The sequence below is a fragment of the Physella acuta genome, unplaced genomic scaffold (genome assembly GCF_028476545.2).
Source record: "Physella acuta isolate Inbredline_101_S28 unplaced genomic scaffold, ASM2847654v3 ptg000320l, whole genome shotgun sequence".
Lineage (NCBI taxonomy): Eukaryota > Metazoa > Mollusca > Gastropoda > Physidae > Physella > Physella acuta.
In genome coordinates, this window is record NW_026731839.1 from 286,571 (window position 1) to 305,599 (window position 19,029).

The 19,029-nt window shown below is 39.8% G+C and overlaps 1 protein-coding gene across 5 annotated transcripts in view; it reads right to left on the minus strand.

The window, feature by feature from the left end:
- LOC131940515 (cAMP-dependent protein kinase regulatory subunit) overlaps positions 1 to 19,029 on the minus strand; it is a 197,467-nt gene that overhangs the window by 20,457 nt on the left and 157,981 nt on the right. For all 5 annotated transcript variants that reach the window (XM_059299177.1, XM_059299178.1, XM_059299181.1 and 2 more), the window contains exons 2-3: positions 16,521 to 16,694; positions 5,739 to 5,830 (exon numbers count right to left, since the gene is read on the minus strand). In XM_059299177.1, the coding sequence (XP_059155160.1) occupies positions 5,739 to 5,830; positions 16,521 to 16,694 (266 nt within the window). The remainder of the gene's footprint in view (positions 1 to 5,738; positions 5,831 to 16,520; positions 16,695 to 19,029) is intronic.

Here is a 19,029-nt window from a genome sequence, read left to right on the forward strand (position 1 = left end):
GGGCTGTCAATATCTGACCCAGTGGATATAACCACCGATGATACCACGGCGAACACTCTGATATTGGCCAGTCATGAAAAGGGGCAGTCAATGTCAGAACCAGTGGTTACAACCACCGCTGAAATCACGGTAACCACCGAGAGAGTGAATACCCATGAGAACAGGCTGTCCTCGTCTGAACCTGAACCAGTAACTGCATCTGATCCAGACCTTACCACTTGTGGTCTTGAAGGCGTCATGACCTTAACTGGAGGTCATGTGAATGGTGACCTACACCTTCAGTTAGACGAGTCAACGAATCTTCTGCCAGCCTCGGTAACAGACGAAATTGTTACCCATTGTCTTGGAGGTGAGCCTAACACGGGCTGTCCTCCCATTATCACAGCAGTGTTTGATTTCTCCCCGACCAAGTCCAGCAACCTGGAGGCCATGACCTCACCTGGAGGTCACGTGGATGGTGTTCTACATCCAGAGATAGACGAGTCAACGAATCTTTTGCCAGCCTCGGTAACAGACGAAATTGTTACCCATTGTCTTGGAGGTGAGCCTAACACGGGCTGTCCTCCCATGATCCCAGCAGTATTTGATTTCTCCCCGACCAAGTCCAGCAACCTGGAGGCCATGACCTCACCTGGAGGTCACGTGGATGGTGTTTTACATCCAGAGATCGAGGAGACGGTGAATCTTTTGTCCGCGTCGGCGACGAGCCAAGTCATTACCTCTTGTTTTGGAGTTGAGCCTAACTCAGGCTTCCCTCCCCTTATCTCGGAGCTGATTTATTGTTCTTTGACCGACCCGGGGAAGATCGGTAATGTGACCTCAGCGGGTCACACTTCTCCCGTCAACCGAGAATGTGTACATGTGAGCGCATATCACCTCACTTTCACAGAGACGGGGCGTGAAATCGACCTCTCTTTGTGCGGCTCGGTGTATTTGTTGTGGGCGGATAATATCTCCGTCACTAAAATTGTGCTGCGACGTTATAAAGTTCGGCTAAAGATTTATATTTACGAACTCATGATGACCCGCAAGACGGAAACATAAGGACAATGTGTACCTTTGAGTTTCAAGCCTGTTATAGAACTGTTTCCTATATTGACTGTTTCATGTTTTCCCAGGATGCAAGTGTTCTAATCAAAATGAACTGTTTTCAGGCTTAAAGAATGTACCCTTATACATGCCTTGTTTGAAAAAAAAATTTGTTATTGATGTTTTACATGCTGTTGAATTCGTGACAGTTTTTAATTGTATTGACAAGTTTTGTTGACTGATGACGTAACTATCAGTAAAACGAAGACTGTTGGTTTTCAATCTTAGCATTATTGGCGACAGTGACACATGTGTTGCAGATTTGCTGTTTTATTTACTTTGATGTCTATGTTTGATGACATTGTGTTTGGGGTATTTAGTCAAACTTGTTATTGTGACTAAATCATCCACGTTTCTTATCTTTTTAGTAATGATTATGTTAAATGGATTTAGTCCCATTTAGGTTTATTCTGGAACTTTTGAGGAATTGTGAGATTGGTATGGTTGTCTAGTAAGAGATGTTCAATTAATTCACCATGTGGTGGCGAATTAATTTCTTGAAGGGTGGGGGTGTTACGACCCCAAGTGAACTTTACCTGGGTTTGGTCCCATCGAGGAGGGCCAGGTAATTAAAATGAAATGCTTAGGCATGTTAATGCACTGGTCAGCATAGGCCGTGAGAGTCTGGGGGTTTTGATGGCCACACCGGATTAGATTACGCTGTGGGCGTGGCAGACTTGGAGACTTGGGGGACTCGGCTATTAACGTGGCCAACAGCCCATAAATTACCAGGTGACACCACGGGCTGACCGTTGATGCTTGATCTAGGCTAGTGACGGTCCGTGTTTTACGGCTGGGAAAACCTTCCAGTTCGCACAGGGCCGAGATGGACGGTCATGTCCTGACCTGACCTGACCTTAGGGTCAGGCTCGATTAACAAGGTTCCCACACTAGCGAGGGACGACTTGAGTACTTTAGGAGGGTAGACCGGAGACTAGGGGCACACACTCTCGACAGACACTCTCGACTGGACACTCGGGACACACACACGGAGACGGACGGACGTCTCGGATAGCTAGGTTTAGGGGAGACAGACATGGGGTCGTCTCTGTGAGCTAGTGGAAAGCCACGACATGTTTTAGACTTAGGCTAGGCTAGACGGTTAGGGACAAGTAGGGTAGTCATACTAAGTACTTTAGTTGTTGTAGATAGTTGTGTATTTTTCCTATTGTGTTCCATGTGGTGGCGGGTTAATGTTAGATGTTGTATTTTGTGGCGAATAAATCGAGATTACTGAAGTTGGCATTTATTTATTTTTATTTTTCTTCTTCTTGTTTACGATCCCCTGACTAGTTCGAAAGGATTAGAGAAGGGGGTGCGTAACAATATATATACACATTCCAGTACCATTAACTAATTAAAGTATTTAAATAAAAATAAGTACGTCTTTCTCGTAATTTCAATGAAACAAAGTCTGGGAAAATTTGAACAAACAAGTAAATCTAGAAAATGACTTATTATATATTCAAAGTATATTTTGGCTTGCAATTAGCGTTTATTAAATATTTTTTTTTTACATCGAATGCATGTCTAAATCGAACATAATATATTATACCCGAGCCTCGTAAGACAGAAATTTAAGCTTTGTTAAAATCCATTACAAGATAGCCCTTAATTAGCAGTGGTGGGAGGGGCGGGAGGGGGCTGGTGCTTCATTGCCGTGAGGGAAGGTTTCAAAAACAGGGGGGAGGGGGTGCTTCAAGGACGTGAGAGGAAGGTTTCACAACAAAGGGGAGGGGGGATGCTTCAAGGCCGAGGGGGGATGGGCGAGGTTTCGGGTACACACAAAATATGAAGGGGAGATGAAGACAAATCTGAGGAGGGCCGTGGCCACCACAGCATCAGCATGCGGCTCACCACACGGCGTGGCTCACCACACGTTAAACCTTATGCAAAGGCATGCCGGGTTGATCAAACGTTGCCGGCGTGTCAACATGTTTCACAACCGGCTTCCGGTTACAGCAGGCCAAGCCGGAAGTCAGACCGTTACATTTTTTAAATATTTCAAATTTTTATCTGAAGAATTTTTAAGAATCTTTTTTTTTTTGTTCTGGTTATGTGAATCTTGTAAAATTATATTCTTTATTGAGATGTTTTAGACAATAATTAAATATTGATTTTGTAACAAGATGAAGCGATGGGGGTTGGGAAAAACAAAAAGTATGAAGGGAAGCTTCAACCGATGGGAGGCAATAAAGAAAAGATGGGAGGCCTTGAAGAAAATATGGGAGGTCTTGAAGAAAATATGGGAGGCCTTGAAGAAAATATGGGAGGCCTTGAAGAAAATATGGGAGGCCTTGAAGAAAATATGGGAAGCAATGAAGAAAATATGGGAGGTCTTGAAGAAAATATGGGAGGTCTTGAAGAAAATATGGGAGGTCTTGAAGAAAATATGGGAGGTCTTGAAGAAAATATGGGAGGCCTTGAAGAAAATATGGGAGGCCTTGAAGAAAATATGGGAGGCCTTGAAGAAAATATGGGAAGCAATGAAGAAAATATGGGAGGTCTTGAAGAAAATATGGGAGGTCTTGAAGAAAATATGGGAGGTCTTGAAGAAAATATGGGAGGTCTTGAAGAAAATATGGGAGGCCTTGAAGAAAATATGGGAAGCAATGAAGAAAAGATGGGAGGTCTTGAAGAAAATATGGGAGGTCTTGACGAAAATATGGGAGGCGATGAAGAAAATATGGGAGACAATGAAGAAAATATGGAGGTCTTGAAGAAAATATGGGAGGCCTTGAAGAAAATATGAAAGGCCTTGAAGAAAATATGGGAGGTCTTGAAGAAAATATGGGAAGCAATGAAGAAAATATGGGAGGTATTGAAAAGAAGATATATTTTTTTAAAGATGAAAATGGGAAATAACTAGTGTTTGCGATCAGTAGGGTTATGTCAGAGTTGTGTTATTGGACGATATGGATAAGATAGACGAAAGTAAAGGACAGATTAGTATCTACTAGAGTAGTATGTTGTGATTCCAGTAGTTTGGTTGTTGTTGTTTTTCTTTTTATAACATCCCTTATAAAAAGCATTTGGGTGATAACTAAAACTAAATTATATTTTAAAAGATGTCTCGCTTATCTTTTTTTTTTACTTGTTTCCGTGCGCTTGTTATTAGAAAGATGTGTAGGGTACATATTTTATTTACTAGCTTAAATGTTTCAAAATGTATAAAAATGTAAAGTATTTTTAAAACTCGGATAGTACAAAAAAAGCGTCAAATTTCTTGCATGGTGAACAACCCTAATCGGCCTCTACCTTATCAGTAGTCCACCAGTTACTGCTTACTGCTTGTTGTCCATTCAAGACAAAACGGGTTCGAACTGGCCAATTTATTTATTTATTTATTTATTTAACACCAAAAAAAATTATAGTAACGTGGACATCATTTCATATAGTGATGATAGAGACGGTCATTTGGTAAGCTGTAACATCAACGATTTCAAAAAGCTAATATTTCTACACTGTGACTAGCGCTGTTCTGATACCCTACCCGAATGCTGGACCCAGGGCTAAGAGATGCGCTGGCAATAAGTAAAAAAAAATGGAAAGTTCCTTTATCGAACCTGACGAAGCACTGGGTAAGTAAAAAAATGGAAAGTTCCTTTTTCGAACCTGACGAAGCACTGGGTAAGTCCATCGAGATGGGACGTTTTACTAGTGACTGAAAAGCGGATTCGAACTTGCGATTTCCAAGCTAGCAGTATAGCGCTCTACCGCTAGGCCACGCCTTCCCACTAGAGATTCGCTGGCTGACTATATTGGAATTCCTCTACTCCACGTTTGAGCAGATGTTGTACGATTATTTTAAAAAATGGCTTAGATGTGTCAAACTTCGAAAGCTGCAACGACTCGATAGAATCAGGAAAAAAAGTCACTGGTCATTTTCCATTTTCTGGGCACCTTGATTGACCAACTGGTATATGACGTGAACTGGGGATGGTCGCCATCTTTAAACCTCATTGATTGGGTTTATTAATAACTATCGTTGTTTCTTATGGTTTTCTAAATGTATCAATAAAAGTTTCGAAAAAAGGCACCACGGTATTGCAAATGGTTTCAAGTTGGATATGGTCGTACCACTCTGACCACGCCGCTATGTAAACAATTTAATGTTTTTTTTAGATGTTTACTGTATAAAAGTGCTGGGCTATAGGCGACACCCCCCACTTGTAACAAGTCCCCGGGGGTCGGACTTAAGCCGTCTCACTGTCAGCCTAAGGTGTAATCAGCTTAAGGAGGAAAAACGGGGCGGTGTTATTGGCAGTAATGAGAGAATGAGGAGGCAGATGTTTGGGATACTAGGAAGAAGGCAGATGTTAAGGGCACTGTGAGAGGGCAGATTGTATGGGCGCTAATGATATGGCACATGTTATGGGCACTAGGAACAGGGCAGATGTTACAGGCACTAATGGTATGGGCAGAGAGGGCAGATGGTATGGGTATTAGGAAGAGGGCAGATATCATGGGCATTGATAAGAGGGCAGATATTACGGGCACCGGGAAGAAGGCAGATAATACGGGCATCAGGTGACAGGGACGTAAAGGAAAACTACCCTGGACACATTTCAAACTTGACATGTAAATGTTTCCATGTGTTTTACAATAGAAACCTAATTAATGATGTAGGTTAATGAAATGCATCTTACCTTCTTTCGTTATCGTCCAGGTGTGAGAACAGGACGTTTTTTGAAATGGCTTTCGAAAGGGCGGCCATGGTTTTGTAGTCTTTTGGTACTACCTGAAATAGAGGAGACAATAAACAGTTGTAGCAGAACTGATTGTTAAGTTATGAGGGGGAGGGGGGGATGCCGTCATTTACGTTTACATGGAACTTTTCTAAAATATGAAGACTAAGTAGAGCTAAAGCAAATAATACAAGCTGAGAATGAAATGGTAGAGATAATCTTCAAGTCCTAAATGATGCTCAAAATGCGCCGGGAAAATTAAAAATCAAAACTTACTAAATAAGTTAAACTTTTGCACAACAATAGACATAATTAGATTGTAAATATAACACAAAAAATTCGAGCCAATATTTTTCTTTATAGTTCAACAATACAATTTTTTTTTTGAATATTTGATCTATTTACCTCGGAGGCCATAGTGCTAGAGATTGGATCTGGAGTTTAGCGCGGCGGTGACGGGCTATGTTGGCGTTGACGTGGGGACAACGCCTCTTTATACCGCCCGCCTGCCCCAGCAACCCGGATGTGATGACGTCGTGTGCGAACGTACGAGAGAGCCGCCATCGGGCTTTTTAATACTGGCGGCGTTACCCAATAAACAACTAGCCGGAGTCCCATGGGTTTAATTTACCAAAATGTTTATCTAAGTATCAATAAAGGAATCCGCTACATTACTGCTTCAAACCAACGACAAAGTAAATTCAAAGGCTACAAAATATTTTTTTAACCACAATTCACCAAATTTATACCAATTTTTAAAATGTTTGTAATTTGTGTATTCTGTCAAAGTTGTAATTATTATTAAAATTTATTTTAAGCCTTACAAAAGGCAGCACAAGGTAGGCTACATAGTAATGTAGTGCAACCACAAACTTTAATTAAGTTTCAAATCAAATACTTAAACATTGCAACTTCGATCAAACACATAACTAGATATAGACACAGATACGCATATATGCCTTCGAGCATTCGACACAGTTATACATACACACATTAGCTCATCTACCCTAGTGCTAGACCACTTTGTTGCCGACCATGCAGTAACTCAGTAAACAGAGTTGACGCACAAGAACAAAGTGAGCCCACGGCACTGACGCGTGATGTTAATCTAAGCCGGCAGGCTAGGCTTCAACAACCAGGAACAACAACTCGGACATCCTTACACGTAATACCGGTATTAACTAAGTTGCCTCCCGTGCTGATGCTGTGCGAATTATCGCACTAATCACCGATAATCACCACGGTATTAAGCCGTGTGGCGTGTATGCATCGTCGATACTTTGTGTTTTAACATCATGCAGTGGTCAAGGTTGGAGATTATTTTAGATGGCGTCGACATCGCATTACAATCAGAAAGCGTAACGGTACATTTGTTTCGAGTTACGAACGCCTTCTACGTGCGGGTTGTGGAATCAAAAGCCCTCACTGGACTTGTTTTGTACAGTACTTGACCTTCAGTTGTGAGAAATGTTTAGCTGCTAACAAACAATAGAATAAACAGTCCGAAATCTTATTAGTAACACATTGTAAGTGTGAAGACTGACTGCTTTATTTTTAGTGTTGATTTTGTTTTTTATCTTCTTGTGAAAAATTTCGCTGTTCTTTACTATCCTATATAAAACGTCTGGCCTACAGTATGGTCTAACTATCCCACACAATCCCTGCAGCTAGATCTAACTAACAAATACAATGGCTGCAGCTAACCTACACAATGGCTGCAACTAATCCACACAATGGCTGCAGCTAACACCCACACAATGGCTGCAGCTAACCCACACAATGGCTGCAGCTAACCCACACAATGGCTGCAGCTAACCCACACAATGGCTGTAGCTAGATCTAACTAACCCACACAATGGCTGCAGCTAACCCACACAATGGCTGCAGCTAACCCACACAATGGCTGCAGCTAACCCACACAATGGCTGCAGCTAACCCACACAATGGTTGCAGCTAACCCACACAATGCCTGCAGCTAACCCACACAGTGGCTGCAGCTAACCCACACAATGGCTGCAGCTAACCCACACAATGGCTGCAGCTAACCCACACAATGCCTGCAGCTAACCCACACAATGGCTGCAGCTAACCCACACAATGGCTGCAGCTAACCCACACAATGGCTGCAGCTAACCCACACAATGGCTGCAGCTAACCCACACAATGGCTGCAGCTAACCCACACAATGGCTGCAGCTAACCCACACAATGGCTGCAGCTAAGCCACACAATGGCTGCAGCTAGATCTAACTAACCCACACAGTGGCTGCAGCTAACCCACACAATGGCTGCAGCTAACCCACACAATGGCTGCAGCTAACCCACACAATGGCTGCAGCTAACCCACACAATGGCTGCAGCTAACCCACACAATGGCTGCAGCTAACCCACACAATGGCTGCAGCTAACCCACACAATGGCTGCAGCTAACCCACACAATGGCTGCAGCTAACACCCACACAATGGCTGCAGCTAACACCCACACAATGGCTGCAGCTAACCCACACAGTGGCTGCAGCTAACCCACACAATGGCTGCAGCTAACCCACACAATGGCTGCAGCTAACCCACACATAGGTTGCAGCTAACACCCACACAATGGCTGCAGCTAACCCACACAATGTCTGCAGCTAACACCCACACAATGGCTGCAGCTAACCCACACAATGGCTGCAGCTAACCCACACAATGTCTGTAGCTAACCCACACAATGGCTGCAGCTAACCCACACAATATCTGTAGCTAACCCACACAATGGCTGCAGCGAACCCACACAATGGCTGCAGCTAACCCACACAATGGCTGCAGCTAACCCACACAATGGCTGCAGCTAACCCACACAATGGCTGCAGCTAACCCACACAATGACTGCAGCTAACCCACACAATGGCTGCAGCTAACCCACACAATGGCTGCAGCTAACCCACACAATCCCTATAGCCAAGCCACACTCGAGCCTACATCTGGCTTATTGTCAGCTTTCATTTCATCTTGGTGTCGCGACGTTTCAATGAAACATTTTTTTCATTCAAGAGGAATAAATAATCAGGGTCGGGGGGAGGGGGGGTGTCTTGCCGACGTGAGCCATTATTGATCAGACGGACACATGTTGCTGACAAATACGAAAAAAAAACCCTGATTAAATGCAGAAAAAGCTAATATGGAAAACATACACAAAAACTCATAATATGAGTATATGCAGCCTTTTCGTACTCTTATACACATACATACATAAAGACACATATGCATACATACAGTTATACATAACACAGAAAACGTTTTTACAACATTGCTTGAAAAAAAATCCAGTTCTTTTATGGAGACATAACAATATCTAATACTACTTGTTGCTGTTTGTTTTAGGTGTTTTTTTTTTGTGTGGGGAAAACACAATGCTAGCCACCACCCCCACCCCCTTTCCTTCCCTGACCCTTAATTATTACCAATTATCTCCATTTCCAGACACGTCCTTCAGATGTTTTTATGTTTCCTTGACATTGTAAAATTTCAATTTTTTTTATGCCTCACATCTCCAAAATAAAAATACATTCACGTAAAATGTGAACGGTTTTTTTATATTTTAATAAATAAGCAATCACACATCTCAAATAATTTTTGCTGCCGCAACCTCATGTTGCGCAGTAAAAAAAATGCGTATTTGAAAATTCCTCGAAGAGAAAAATTAGCAGATACAAACCCACTAAACTAATAGTTTCATTTGTTCATATTTAGTGGAAAGTGTTTTATTAAGGTACATTTTTTCCGCTAGTCATTCTTTGCTAATGCCCGTGCATTATCGGTCTGAAAAAAAAAATATTCAAATTATCCGATGCGCATTTTTCTAGTCACTTTGTCCAAGGGAGACAACTAATAATATTAACTGGAGCCATTGAGACATTAAACCAAACTAGTATAATTAGGAGAAGTAGAGGAAAATATAACAACAGAGAACAGACAATCTGATTGGTAGGTCTCAGACCAAGACTGGTGGTGGGAGTTTAATTTGTATAATTAGTGGTGTAGTTCAAAGTGGTGTAGCTTTAAGTGGTGCAGTAATTAGTGGTGTAGTTTTTAATTGTTCTAGTTTTAAGTGGTCTAATTTAAAGTGGTGTAATTTTAAGTGATGAAATTTAAAGTGGTCTACTTTTAAGTGGTGTAGTTTAAAGTGGTGTAGTTTTTAAGTGGTGTAGTTTTTTGTGGTGTAGTTTTATGTGGTGTAGTTTTAACTGGTGTAGTTTAAAGTGGTCTAGTTTTAAGTAGTGCAGTAGTAAGAGGTGTAGTTTTTTGTGGTGCAGTTTTATGTAGTGTAGTTTTAATTGGTGTAGTTTTAAATGGTGTTGGTCGACAAGTTATTTATGTAGAGCCATAGGCTTAGCGGGATTTACTTTACTTATTTTATCATAGACTACATGTAAACGTAGGTTCCATTTTGATTGGTAACTGATAATCAACATTTTTGCGACTATAACGGTTCTGTTTACATTTTTATTTACCCGTGACTCAACGAGCCAAATAAACAGACACACGTCTCAATGTGTTGATTGGAATAGGTGTGTCCATGTAATGTGAACACACCACAATAGATTGATCTCCCTTTAGTACAAGACAAATCTAGGCCAAACACACTTTTGTCGCTATTTATAGCTTCAAGGAGGAAGCGAGAAAAATCTGAGATCATATAATCCAATTAAAGATCCTGAGTTAAACACCGCCTCATTAATTAAACTCATTAGCTACAATGGTGACGTCATAACCTTGTACTTAAATCAATTAGGACTGATGTTTTGTTTTTGTACGTTCTAAAAGAATGATTCTACTTTAAGAATTCGGATTTCTTTAAAGGACAAACTAAAAGGCCATTAAGGGATAATCCTTTACTGGCAAGAGAAAATGTACAAGAGAAGATAATTCAATATCTTATCTAATAGTAGCAGTAGTTACTTTCTAATGAAGACCTAATGCCGAAACGTCATACTGTTTTAGCTTAGTCTTTGAGATTTATAATATTAATTATTCTTTACACTTTGATACCTCCATATCACCATACTAGAATATGGCATTGACGTTACATTTGTTGTTACATCAAATGGACTTGTCACTAAATAAAAACTAGTCACTACATACATAAAAAAATTGACTGGTCACTATCTATCTATATATATAATTCTCTTCTGGGAGACGCTAGAAAACAAGCTGTAAAGCTGTAAGCGCGCTCCCTACCACCCCCACCCCTACATGGTCTGGTGAGCTGTAGTTCACGCTAATTATTTACAAGCAGAGCCGGGTTTAGTTACGACTATTAGGGTCAGATAATTTAGTTTGAAACGATTTCAAACGTAGGGGGAGGGGGGGGGGGGGGAACTAAGTGGAGTTTACTTTAACGGAGGGGGGGAGGAGGGGGGTTATCGTCCTTGACGAGCTACTAATAGTGTTTTAAAGATATATTTTCAGTGGCAGCGTTGGTACTGTCGAATTCACAAATTATGGATTACTGAAAAGTAGAAAAAAACAACAACTAAATAGCGGCGTATGATATGCCGCGGGTCGGCTCGTATACATATAAAACTAGACTGGCCACTACATACATAGAAATATAGACTGGTCACTACATACATACACACATAGACTGGCCACAACATGCATACACATAGACTGGTAACTACATACATACACATATAGACTGGTCACTATCTACAAATAAAAACTTGTCATTACTCCCTCTCCCACACCCCCGCCCCCACACTTTAACTTCGTGACGTCATGACGAGATTAGCTTAGATTAACTCTTTCATCAGACTCTGATGTTATTGCCTCCACCGGGGCAAACGGATTGACGACAACAACCACCACAGTTGACGACAACAACCACCACAGTTGTGATCCAGTTCTTTGTTTTACCTGCAATTACAGTCTCCGGTCCACACAAAATACAGTCCAATTTGACAGCTATTTTTAGAGTTAATCACCGCAAAGTCAACATTCGCGAGTTGTCATGAAGTTGTTTTCGCTGTCCGTTAAATACTTAATGAATTTGTTTTCCAGCGAATTATTCAGTTAGGGCTGGTAGAAGTACAGGTAGTAACTTTCTCTTTAATAGTTTACCGTCATATTCATCACATAATGTCACCATTGTTTTCCAACAAATACAGTTACCTTTGATGTCAAGTGACCCCTGTTGTCTACTACATAAAGTGACCCTGTTGACCTCTACATAAAGTGACCCTGTTGTCAACTACATAAAGTGACCCATGTTGTCCACTACATAAAGTGACCCCTGTTGACCACTATATTAAGTGACCCATGTTGACCACTACATAAGGAGACCCCTGTTGTCCCACTACATAAAGTGACCCCTGTAGTGCAATAGATAAAGTGACCCATGATGTCCACTACATAAAGTGACCCCTGTAGTGCAATACATACATAAAGGAACCCATGTTGTCCACTATGTAAAGTGGAATTACCGACCAACACACCCTATCACAACGCCCAACCAACGAACGACCAACATCGATGAGGTTTAACACTCCATTTTTTTTAAGCTCACTCTACGCACTAAATTAAAAGTCAACAGCTCTCTTCTATTGCAGAGCTAGATCAGCCAAACCTTCTCCGGCCAATGAAAGAAAACGCTACTCCGCTACTACTAGTACTATTACAGTCACTGATTCTGAACAGCAAGGGAGGTGACAATGCTAAGCCTTAACAAGGGAGACAAGCATGGCAACCCTAGCATAAAACCCACTGGAAAATGCCAATTACCTTCTACCCACATAGTTTAACTTGCTACAATTGTGGCAATATACTTGATAATATATTAAACATAATATAAAATTTCCTTAGATTATAAGACAATTTGACAAGAGTTTTGACATTTCAAACAAAGACAATAAGATACTTCGGGTAAAATATATTCAATAATCAAGAAACATCAAGATACAATAATATTGTAACAATCGTAAACATTTGTTTTTAGGTTACATCATTCGTTTAAATAAAAAAAAAATAAATAAATAAATAAATAAAAAAAAAAAAAAAAATCATTCGTTTAAATACCCTTTCATTTATAAAAAATTAACAGTTTTATGCACAAGTAAAAATTATTCTTTTAATTCAAAATTGATTTACAATTTAAGTGCAATGTATCAAACACACAGCATCAAAACATGTTTGAGCAAACATAATAAATATAGTCTTGACAATTATTTTTTATAAAAATAGATATATCTTATGTTGTGAAAGCGCACTTAATTTTTTAATATCCAATTAATTGAAATGTAATAAAACATTTATTTCATTGTTAATATATAAACAAGGTAATTAAAAAGTCTAGTGACAATTTTAGTGCAATTTCCTTATGTTATCTAAAAATAGCTCTGTTGTAGCGTAAATCAAGAGCGGGGTTAGTAAAACCATTGGTTAGTTAATTAGTTATTAAAACGTTTTTTATTAAAAAAAAAATTCAGTATTTTACATGTTTTATTTACAATAGAGTTACATGACTAAAAACCATTGCGCGCCTACCTACTGAACGTGATGACGCAGCCATTGAACGTGATGGCGCAGCTATTGAACTTGATGACGCGTGTGGTGTGGTTGGATAAAAATGCCTACTAATTCGGTCCAAATATTAATTAATTTAAAAAAAAATTTGTGACCGAACGAAAGGATATTTTTGAAAACTTTCTTCGGCAATATTGTTCTAAATTATGGCAGGAATCGATTGGTACATGTTTCAAGTAGCTAAGTGGTCTGGTTGCCGAGATATGGGCCAAAAACTGCATTTTTTCAAGGTTTTCTGGCTTTTCCGGGAAATCCATGAAAGAAACCCGGAATTTTTTTGGCCTATGTTCATCCTCGTAACTTGCTTAACATAATTGCTTTGGAACTAGTCCTCGATATTGCTTCGTTGAGGAGGAGATACGACTTAAAGCTGCGGACACACATTCATCCATCCAGAAATGACGGGTTAATAAACGCAATTCTCCAGAATGGAAATTGCGCTAAAAAAACTTATTAATACTAATAGTTTCGCTGTCTGTCTATCTATCTATCTATCTATCTGACAAGAACGCTGTAGAGAAAACACAAGCAAAATAAAAACATGCACAGTAATTCGAAAAACGAAGTATGACGCGGTCACATTTAGCATAGCGTAGAAAATAATCTCAAGCACACAGTGTTCACACAGTCATATGACGTCATTGATTATCGAGTAAACATTGAAAAAAAAAGGAAATAATTTTGTCTAATCTAAATGGTTTGCGTGAAGAGTTTCTTGCATACAATTCTTCGGGTAGGGGCGAAGCCCCACCCCCCGCGTAAGAACGTCTGAGCCCCCCCCCCCCCCTCCCCAACTCAAAAGAAATTTCTTCATCGATACTCTATAATAAAATTACCGCCTAATTAATGTGTCTAATCTAAAAAGTGGTTTTCTTGCAATTTCTTCAATGCAATTCTTCGGGTAGTGGCTAAGCGCGACACCAGTGTTTCTTTCAGACTTTTTCCTCCCCGGAGAGGGGTGGGGGTACTTGAAATTTTCGGGGGCGGGTGTAGAATTTTCGGGGAGGGGGCGGACACTGGATAAAGTATATAATTATATTTGAATGGGACGGTAGACATGTTTTTTTAGAGGGGGGTGGGTGGGGGGTGGGGGGTGGTGTGTGTGGGGGGGGGGTGAGTGGGGGGGGTGGTTTTAATTTAGACTTTTTCCTCCCCGGAGAGGGGTGGGGGTACTTGAAATTTTCGGGGGCGGGTGTAGAATTTTCTGGGAGGGGGCGGACACTGGAAAAAGTATATAATTATATTTCGTTGAATGGGACGGTAGACATGTTTTTTTTTGGGGGGGGGGGGGGGGGTGGGGGTGGGGGGTGGGGGTGGGGGGTGGTGTGTGGGGGGGTGGGTTGGTTTTAGTTTAGAGAAAAGAGACAGCACTATCAGCCTAGCGCCCGTTGTACCCTTCCTCAACGGGCCATTTTTCTCGTCTCTAAATAAATGTCTAAAAATATTCTTTTTAAAATACATTTTTTCATACAGATTTTGTTTTTAAAAAGTATGTGGTATACTTTTAATTATGATGCATGATTTTTCATTTTTCTAAGCAGCTTTTTTAACCATTTGGAAATGGCTTTATACTTATAGTGTAAAGTAAACAGAAAACATATTAGACATTTTAAAAACAGTCATAACTTCATAAGAACTTTCATGAACAAGTGGCTCATTGTTTTATTAATATTGGAAAATCATGCAGTTTGAGCTCATTTAGGAAATGTTAACTAGATCTAACACTCTTTTTATAATGTTATTAAAATTATTATTGAAAAAAAATCATTCGTTTTATGAAGCAAATTATTTTGTTTGCTCCAAACAGCGGATCAACTTGTTGCGTATACGCACGTTAAATAGGGGGAGGGGGTGGGGCAAAGATTAAGATGAAATTTCGCTTTTTTTAAATTTCGTATTATATTCTATTAGCTATTCTCTCTCTCTCTCTCTCTCTCTCTCTCTCTCTCTCTCTCTCTCTTTCCCTCTCTCTCTCTCTCTCTCTCTCTCTCTCTCTCTCTCATAGCGTCATTACCAGCTCTTATTTTCGATCAATAGCCAGACAGACTAGAACAGGGTTAAGAATCGAGCAACTCTCTCACCCATATTACCAGCAAAACTCGAGGGTTTAAGTCAGACTTTTGCTTCCTCCCCCTGTGTATTGTACAACCTGGTTTGGTCATGAGGGCCCGGTTGGTCAGGGGGAGGACCTACTGTGATCCCAGCATACGTACTAATGACTTTTTAGTTTAGTCTATCGCTAGACCACGCCGTATCCCATTCAATCAGTCGGTTTTCTATTTTTCTGTGTGCGCAAATTTCTGTTTTGCGCTTTTTTCTGTTGCGAACTTTTTTTTGCGCTTTTTTCTGTTTGCGCTTTTTTTCGTTGCGCATCTTTCTGGTCACCCAATCAGCCAATTTCGTCTAGTCCACTAGCACCATGTGCAGGCTCTACCTCGTTTTACTTTAAGTGAGAGGACTTTTAATATACAGCTAATTTTCTGTCTTCTTCGTTCTTATTTGTAATATATTGGGGGAGGTGGGGGGATTCTCCAACACAATTACGCCAGATGACCACGACTTCAACTTGCTTTCCTTTATAAATTTGTTTCCATAGCCTTGTCTCCTAGATGGGTTGCTGTCTCCAAATAACATCCTTGTCTGATCAGTGTTTCTTTAAGGTATCTATTCGGAAGGGGGGTGGGAGGGGGGGGGGTGGAGCCTCCCCGAAGCACGTCTACCCCTCCCAAACAAAATATAATTTATAATTTATAAAGTGTCTTTTACAAGTCTCTCTCTCTCTCGCTCTCACCCCCCCCCCCCCCCCCCCCCAATGGAGAATAAAGTCTGAAAGAAACACTGCATCTGACAGGGGTTCGATCTCACGAGCTTTTGGTGTTGGCAGCAATTATCACTCTGGCCTCACTACGCCGTCCCGTGTACACTCATAGCCGTGGTAGACGAGCCTGATGTATACATGCAGCCCACACTACGAACACAGGCTAGGCAACTTGTTGCAGGCTATAGGCTATGTTTTTTAATTGTGGACTACGGACCTAATCCAAGTCCCAGAAAATATAACGATGGTAAGAAATTATCTATCTGTATCCACAGTATCGGTGATAACGATACTTTAACCCCGCGAATATAAAGTCTAATGAATTGGGTACGGCTAATCGCTAAGACCGGAGCACCCCCTTACCTTTTTGACATACTGGGCGGCGTCCTCCTCCCTGTACACCTCGGCGGACACGGCGCCCCTCCTGACCCGTTTGTTCATGGCGGGGTGCATGTGTGGGGGGGTGCTGGCCACGTCATCGTCCTTCTCATCGCTGGGAGGGGTGGCCGACTTGCTCTTCTCTTTAGCAGCCTGCTCCTGTAAGGACAAGAGGTTATTGTGTTAGAGTCTTTATCTAGCATAGAACAACAAGAGATTGTTCAGTTAGGACAAAGTTTTTTATCTAACCTAGAATAAGATATTGTACTGTTAGAACCAAGTTTTTATCAAACAAACCACAACAAGGTATTGTTGTGTAAAAAACAGGATTCTTATCTGGACTAAAACATCGAGATATTGCTCTGTTAGAGAAAAGTTTGATAGCATAAAGCAACGAGACATTGTTCTGTTAATATCAATTTTTCATCTAGCTAAGAACAAAGAAAAGAAAAATTTTCTTAAAATCTAGTTTAGCTCCAGCCTACTTCCAGAATAATTAGAAACAAATCTATTAACAATAATAATAAAAACAATCAATGAGAACAGCAAATCGAAGACAAGTAAATGTAATCTAATCAATGGCTGAGTCAACTTAGTTTTAACCAAGTTTATGTAAATTCAACAAATTGTACTAAAATTTAAAAAAACATCATTTATAAACAACAATTGCATATCATTTACTTGAATGGTATTTAATGCTGAGTAATTAAAACATTGTTAAGACCAATGAAAAAATGTCCACGTCGGTTTTATATTTGTGAAGAATTCGTGTGATGGAAATGGGGAAACAACTCGTTCGAAAGACTAGAACTTTTCTATATCGGGGTTTTCTCCCTTGGTATGCTAAAATTTAAATGTGGTCATAATTCTTTTTTTTTAACTGAATAAACTCTGCTCAAGCTAGAAATCTACAGAGTAATATAAAGATTTTCTTTTACATAGCAAAACTAAAAATTAATCTTAAATTTGTATTTTTCCATCACAAATTAATTGATCACATTTAATTATTTTTGAAAGTCCTCATATAATCAAGCAATACGAATGATGTTTTTTGTTTTGATTTAACAGGATCTTAAAAACAGTTTTCTCAACAAACTTGAGTCTATATCAGCGGACCAAGAAAATCGTGGCCTCAAATTTAATTTCGGCTAGAAAACAAATTAAACTGCACAAAAATTAAAGTACGAGCAAACACACACACACACACACACATACATACATACACACACACGTACAAACACGCACACACAACCACACACATTTAATATTAGGAAAAAAAAACATTTGGCCCAAGTGTAATTAAAGAAAATCGAAAACCTTAACATGCGTTGATCAGGGGCTGTTTTTTTTTTAATTAATTATTTCCCAGCTCAAGTTTAATGAAGGGGAAAACGATCACAAGCGAGAGAGGGAAAGAAACGCTGGGGGGGGGGGAACAACAGATCAGAGTCAATCAAGTGTGACCGCACGCGATTTATCACCGTGTCGATCATGGCGTGATATGTCATATATCACGTGACGCCCGTAGTTTATTTTAGAAGCAGGCTCGTCAAGGCAACAGAAACTATTTGCGTTCGAAAATTGTAATATTTTTAATACACGTAGCACGATCTCTACGTATTTAACAATAATAGTGGTAATAAAATTACACAGCTATAGGTTTGGTATTGATTTGCAAGAATTATCATTATATAAATATATATCTTTATATTAATATATATCATTATATAAATGAAACTAGCGTTGCATGCGGGTTTTGCGTGCATTAAAAAAGTTCAAAATCGATACATTTTTTTTTAGCTTCTTTCAGGAACATATTAATCACTCAAGAGAAAGTTATTTCTAATCCATCCATCCGTGCGAGTTAACTCCCCTCTTGAAAAAAATTATTCTCTCCCCTTGACATATCCATTAAGGTGACACCAAGCAAACGGGCCACCCCCCCCCCCCCCCCTGTGCAAGCTCACACAGCGGGACATGCCAATACAGCTCTCGCCCCGTCGCTCGGTGCGTGCTAACATTGCAGCATTCGTCAGACATGAGTTGTACCAGACATGCATCGGTCAACAGTTGACGGTCCTGTTAGCTTGACCTTAATATCACGTGATTTTTTTTTTGTTTCAAACACTTTTGCTATTTTAATTGGCATAACCTACGTTTAGTAATGCATGTGGATGACTAGTAATATATATATATATATATATATATATATATATATATATATATATATATATATATATATATATATATATATATATGACTAAGTACGTAGGTGTAGGATTTAAATGTGTGTATGTATATGTGTGTGTATATATACTTATATAAATACATGTATATATAACATTTTTACATTATATATATATATATATATATATATATATATATATATATATATATATATACGTTTGTGTGAGTGTGTATGTAGGTGTAGGATTTTACTGTAGGTGATTATTGATAAGATATATTGATTTTGCAGTACGTCAGTAGATAACAT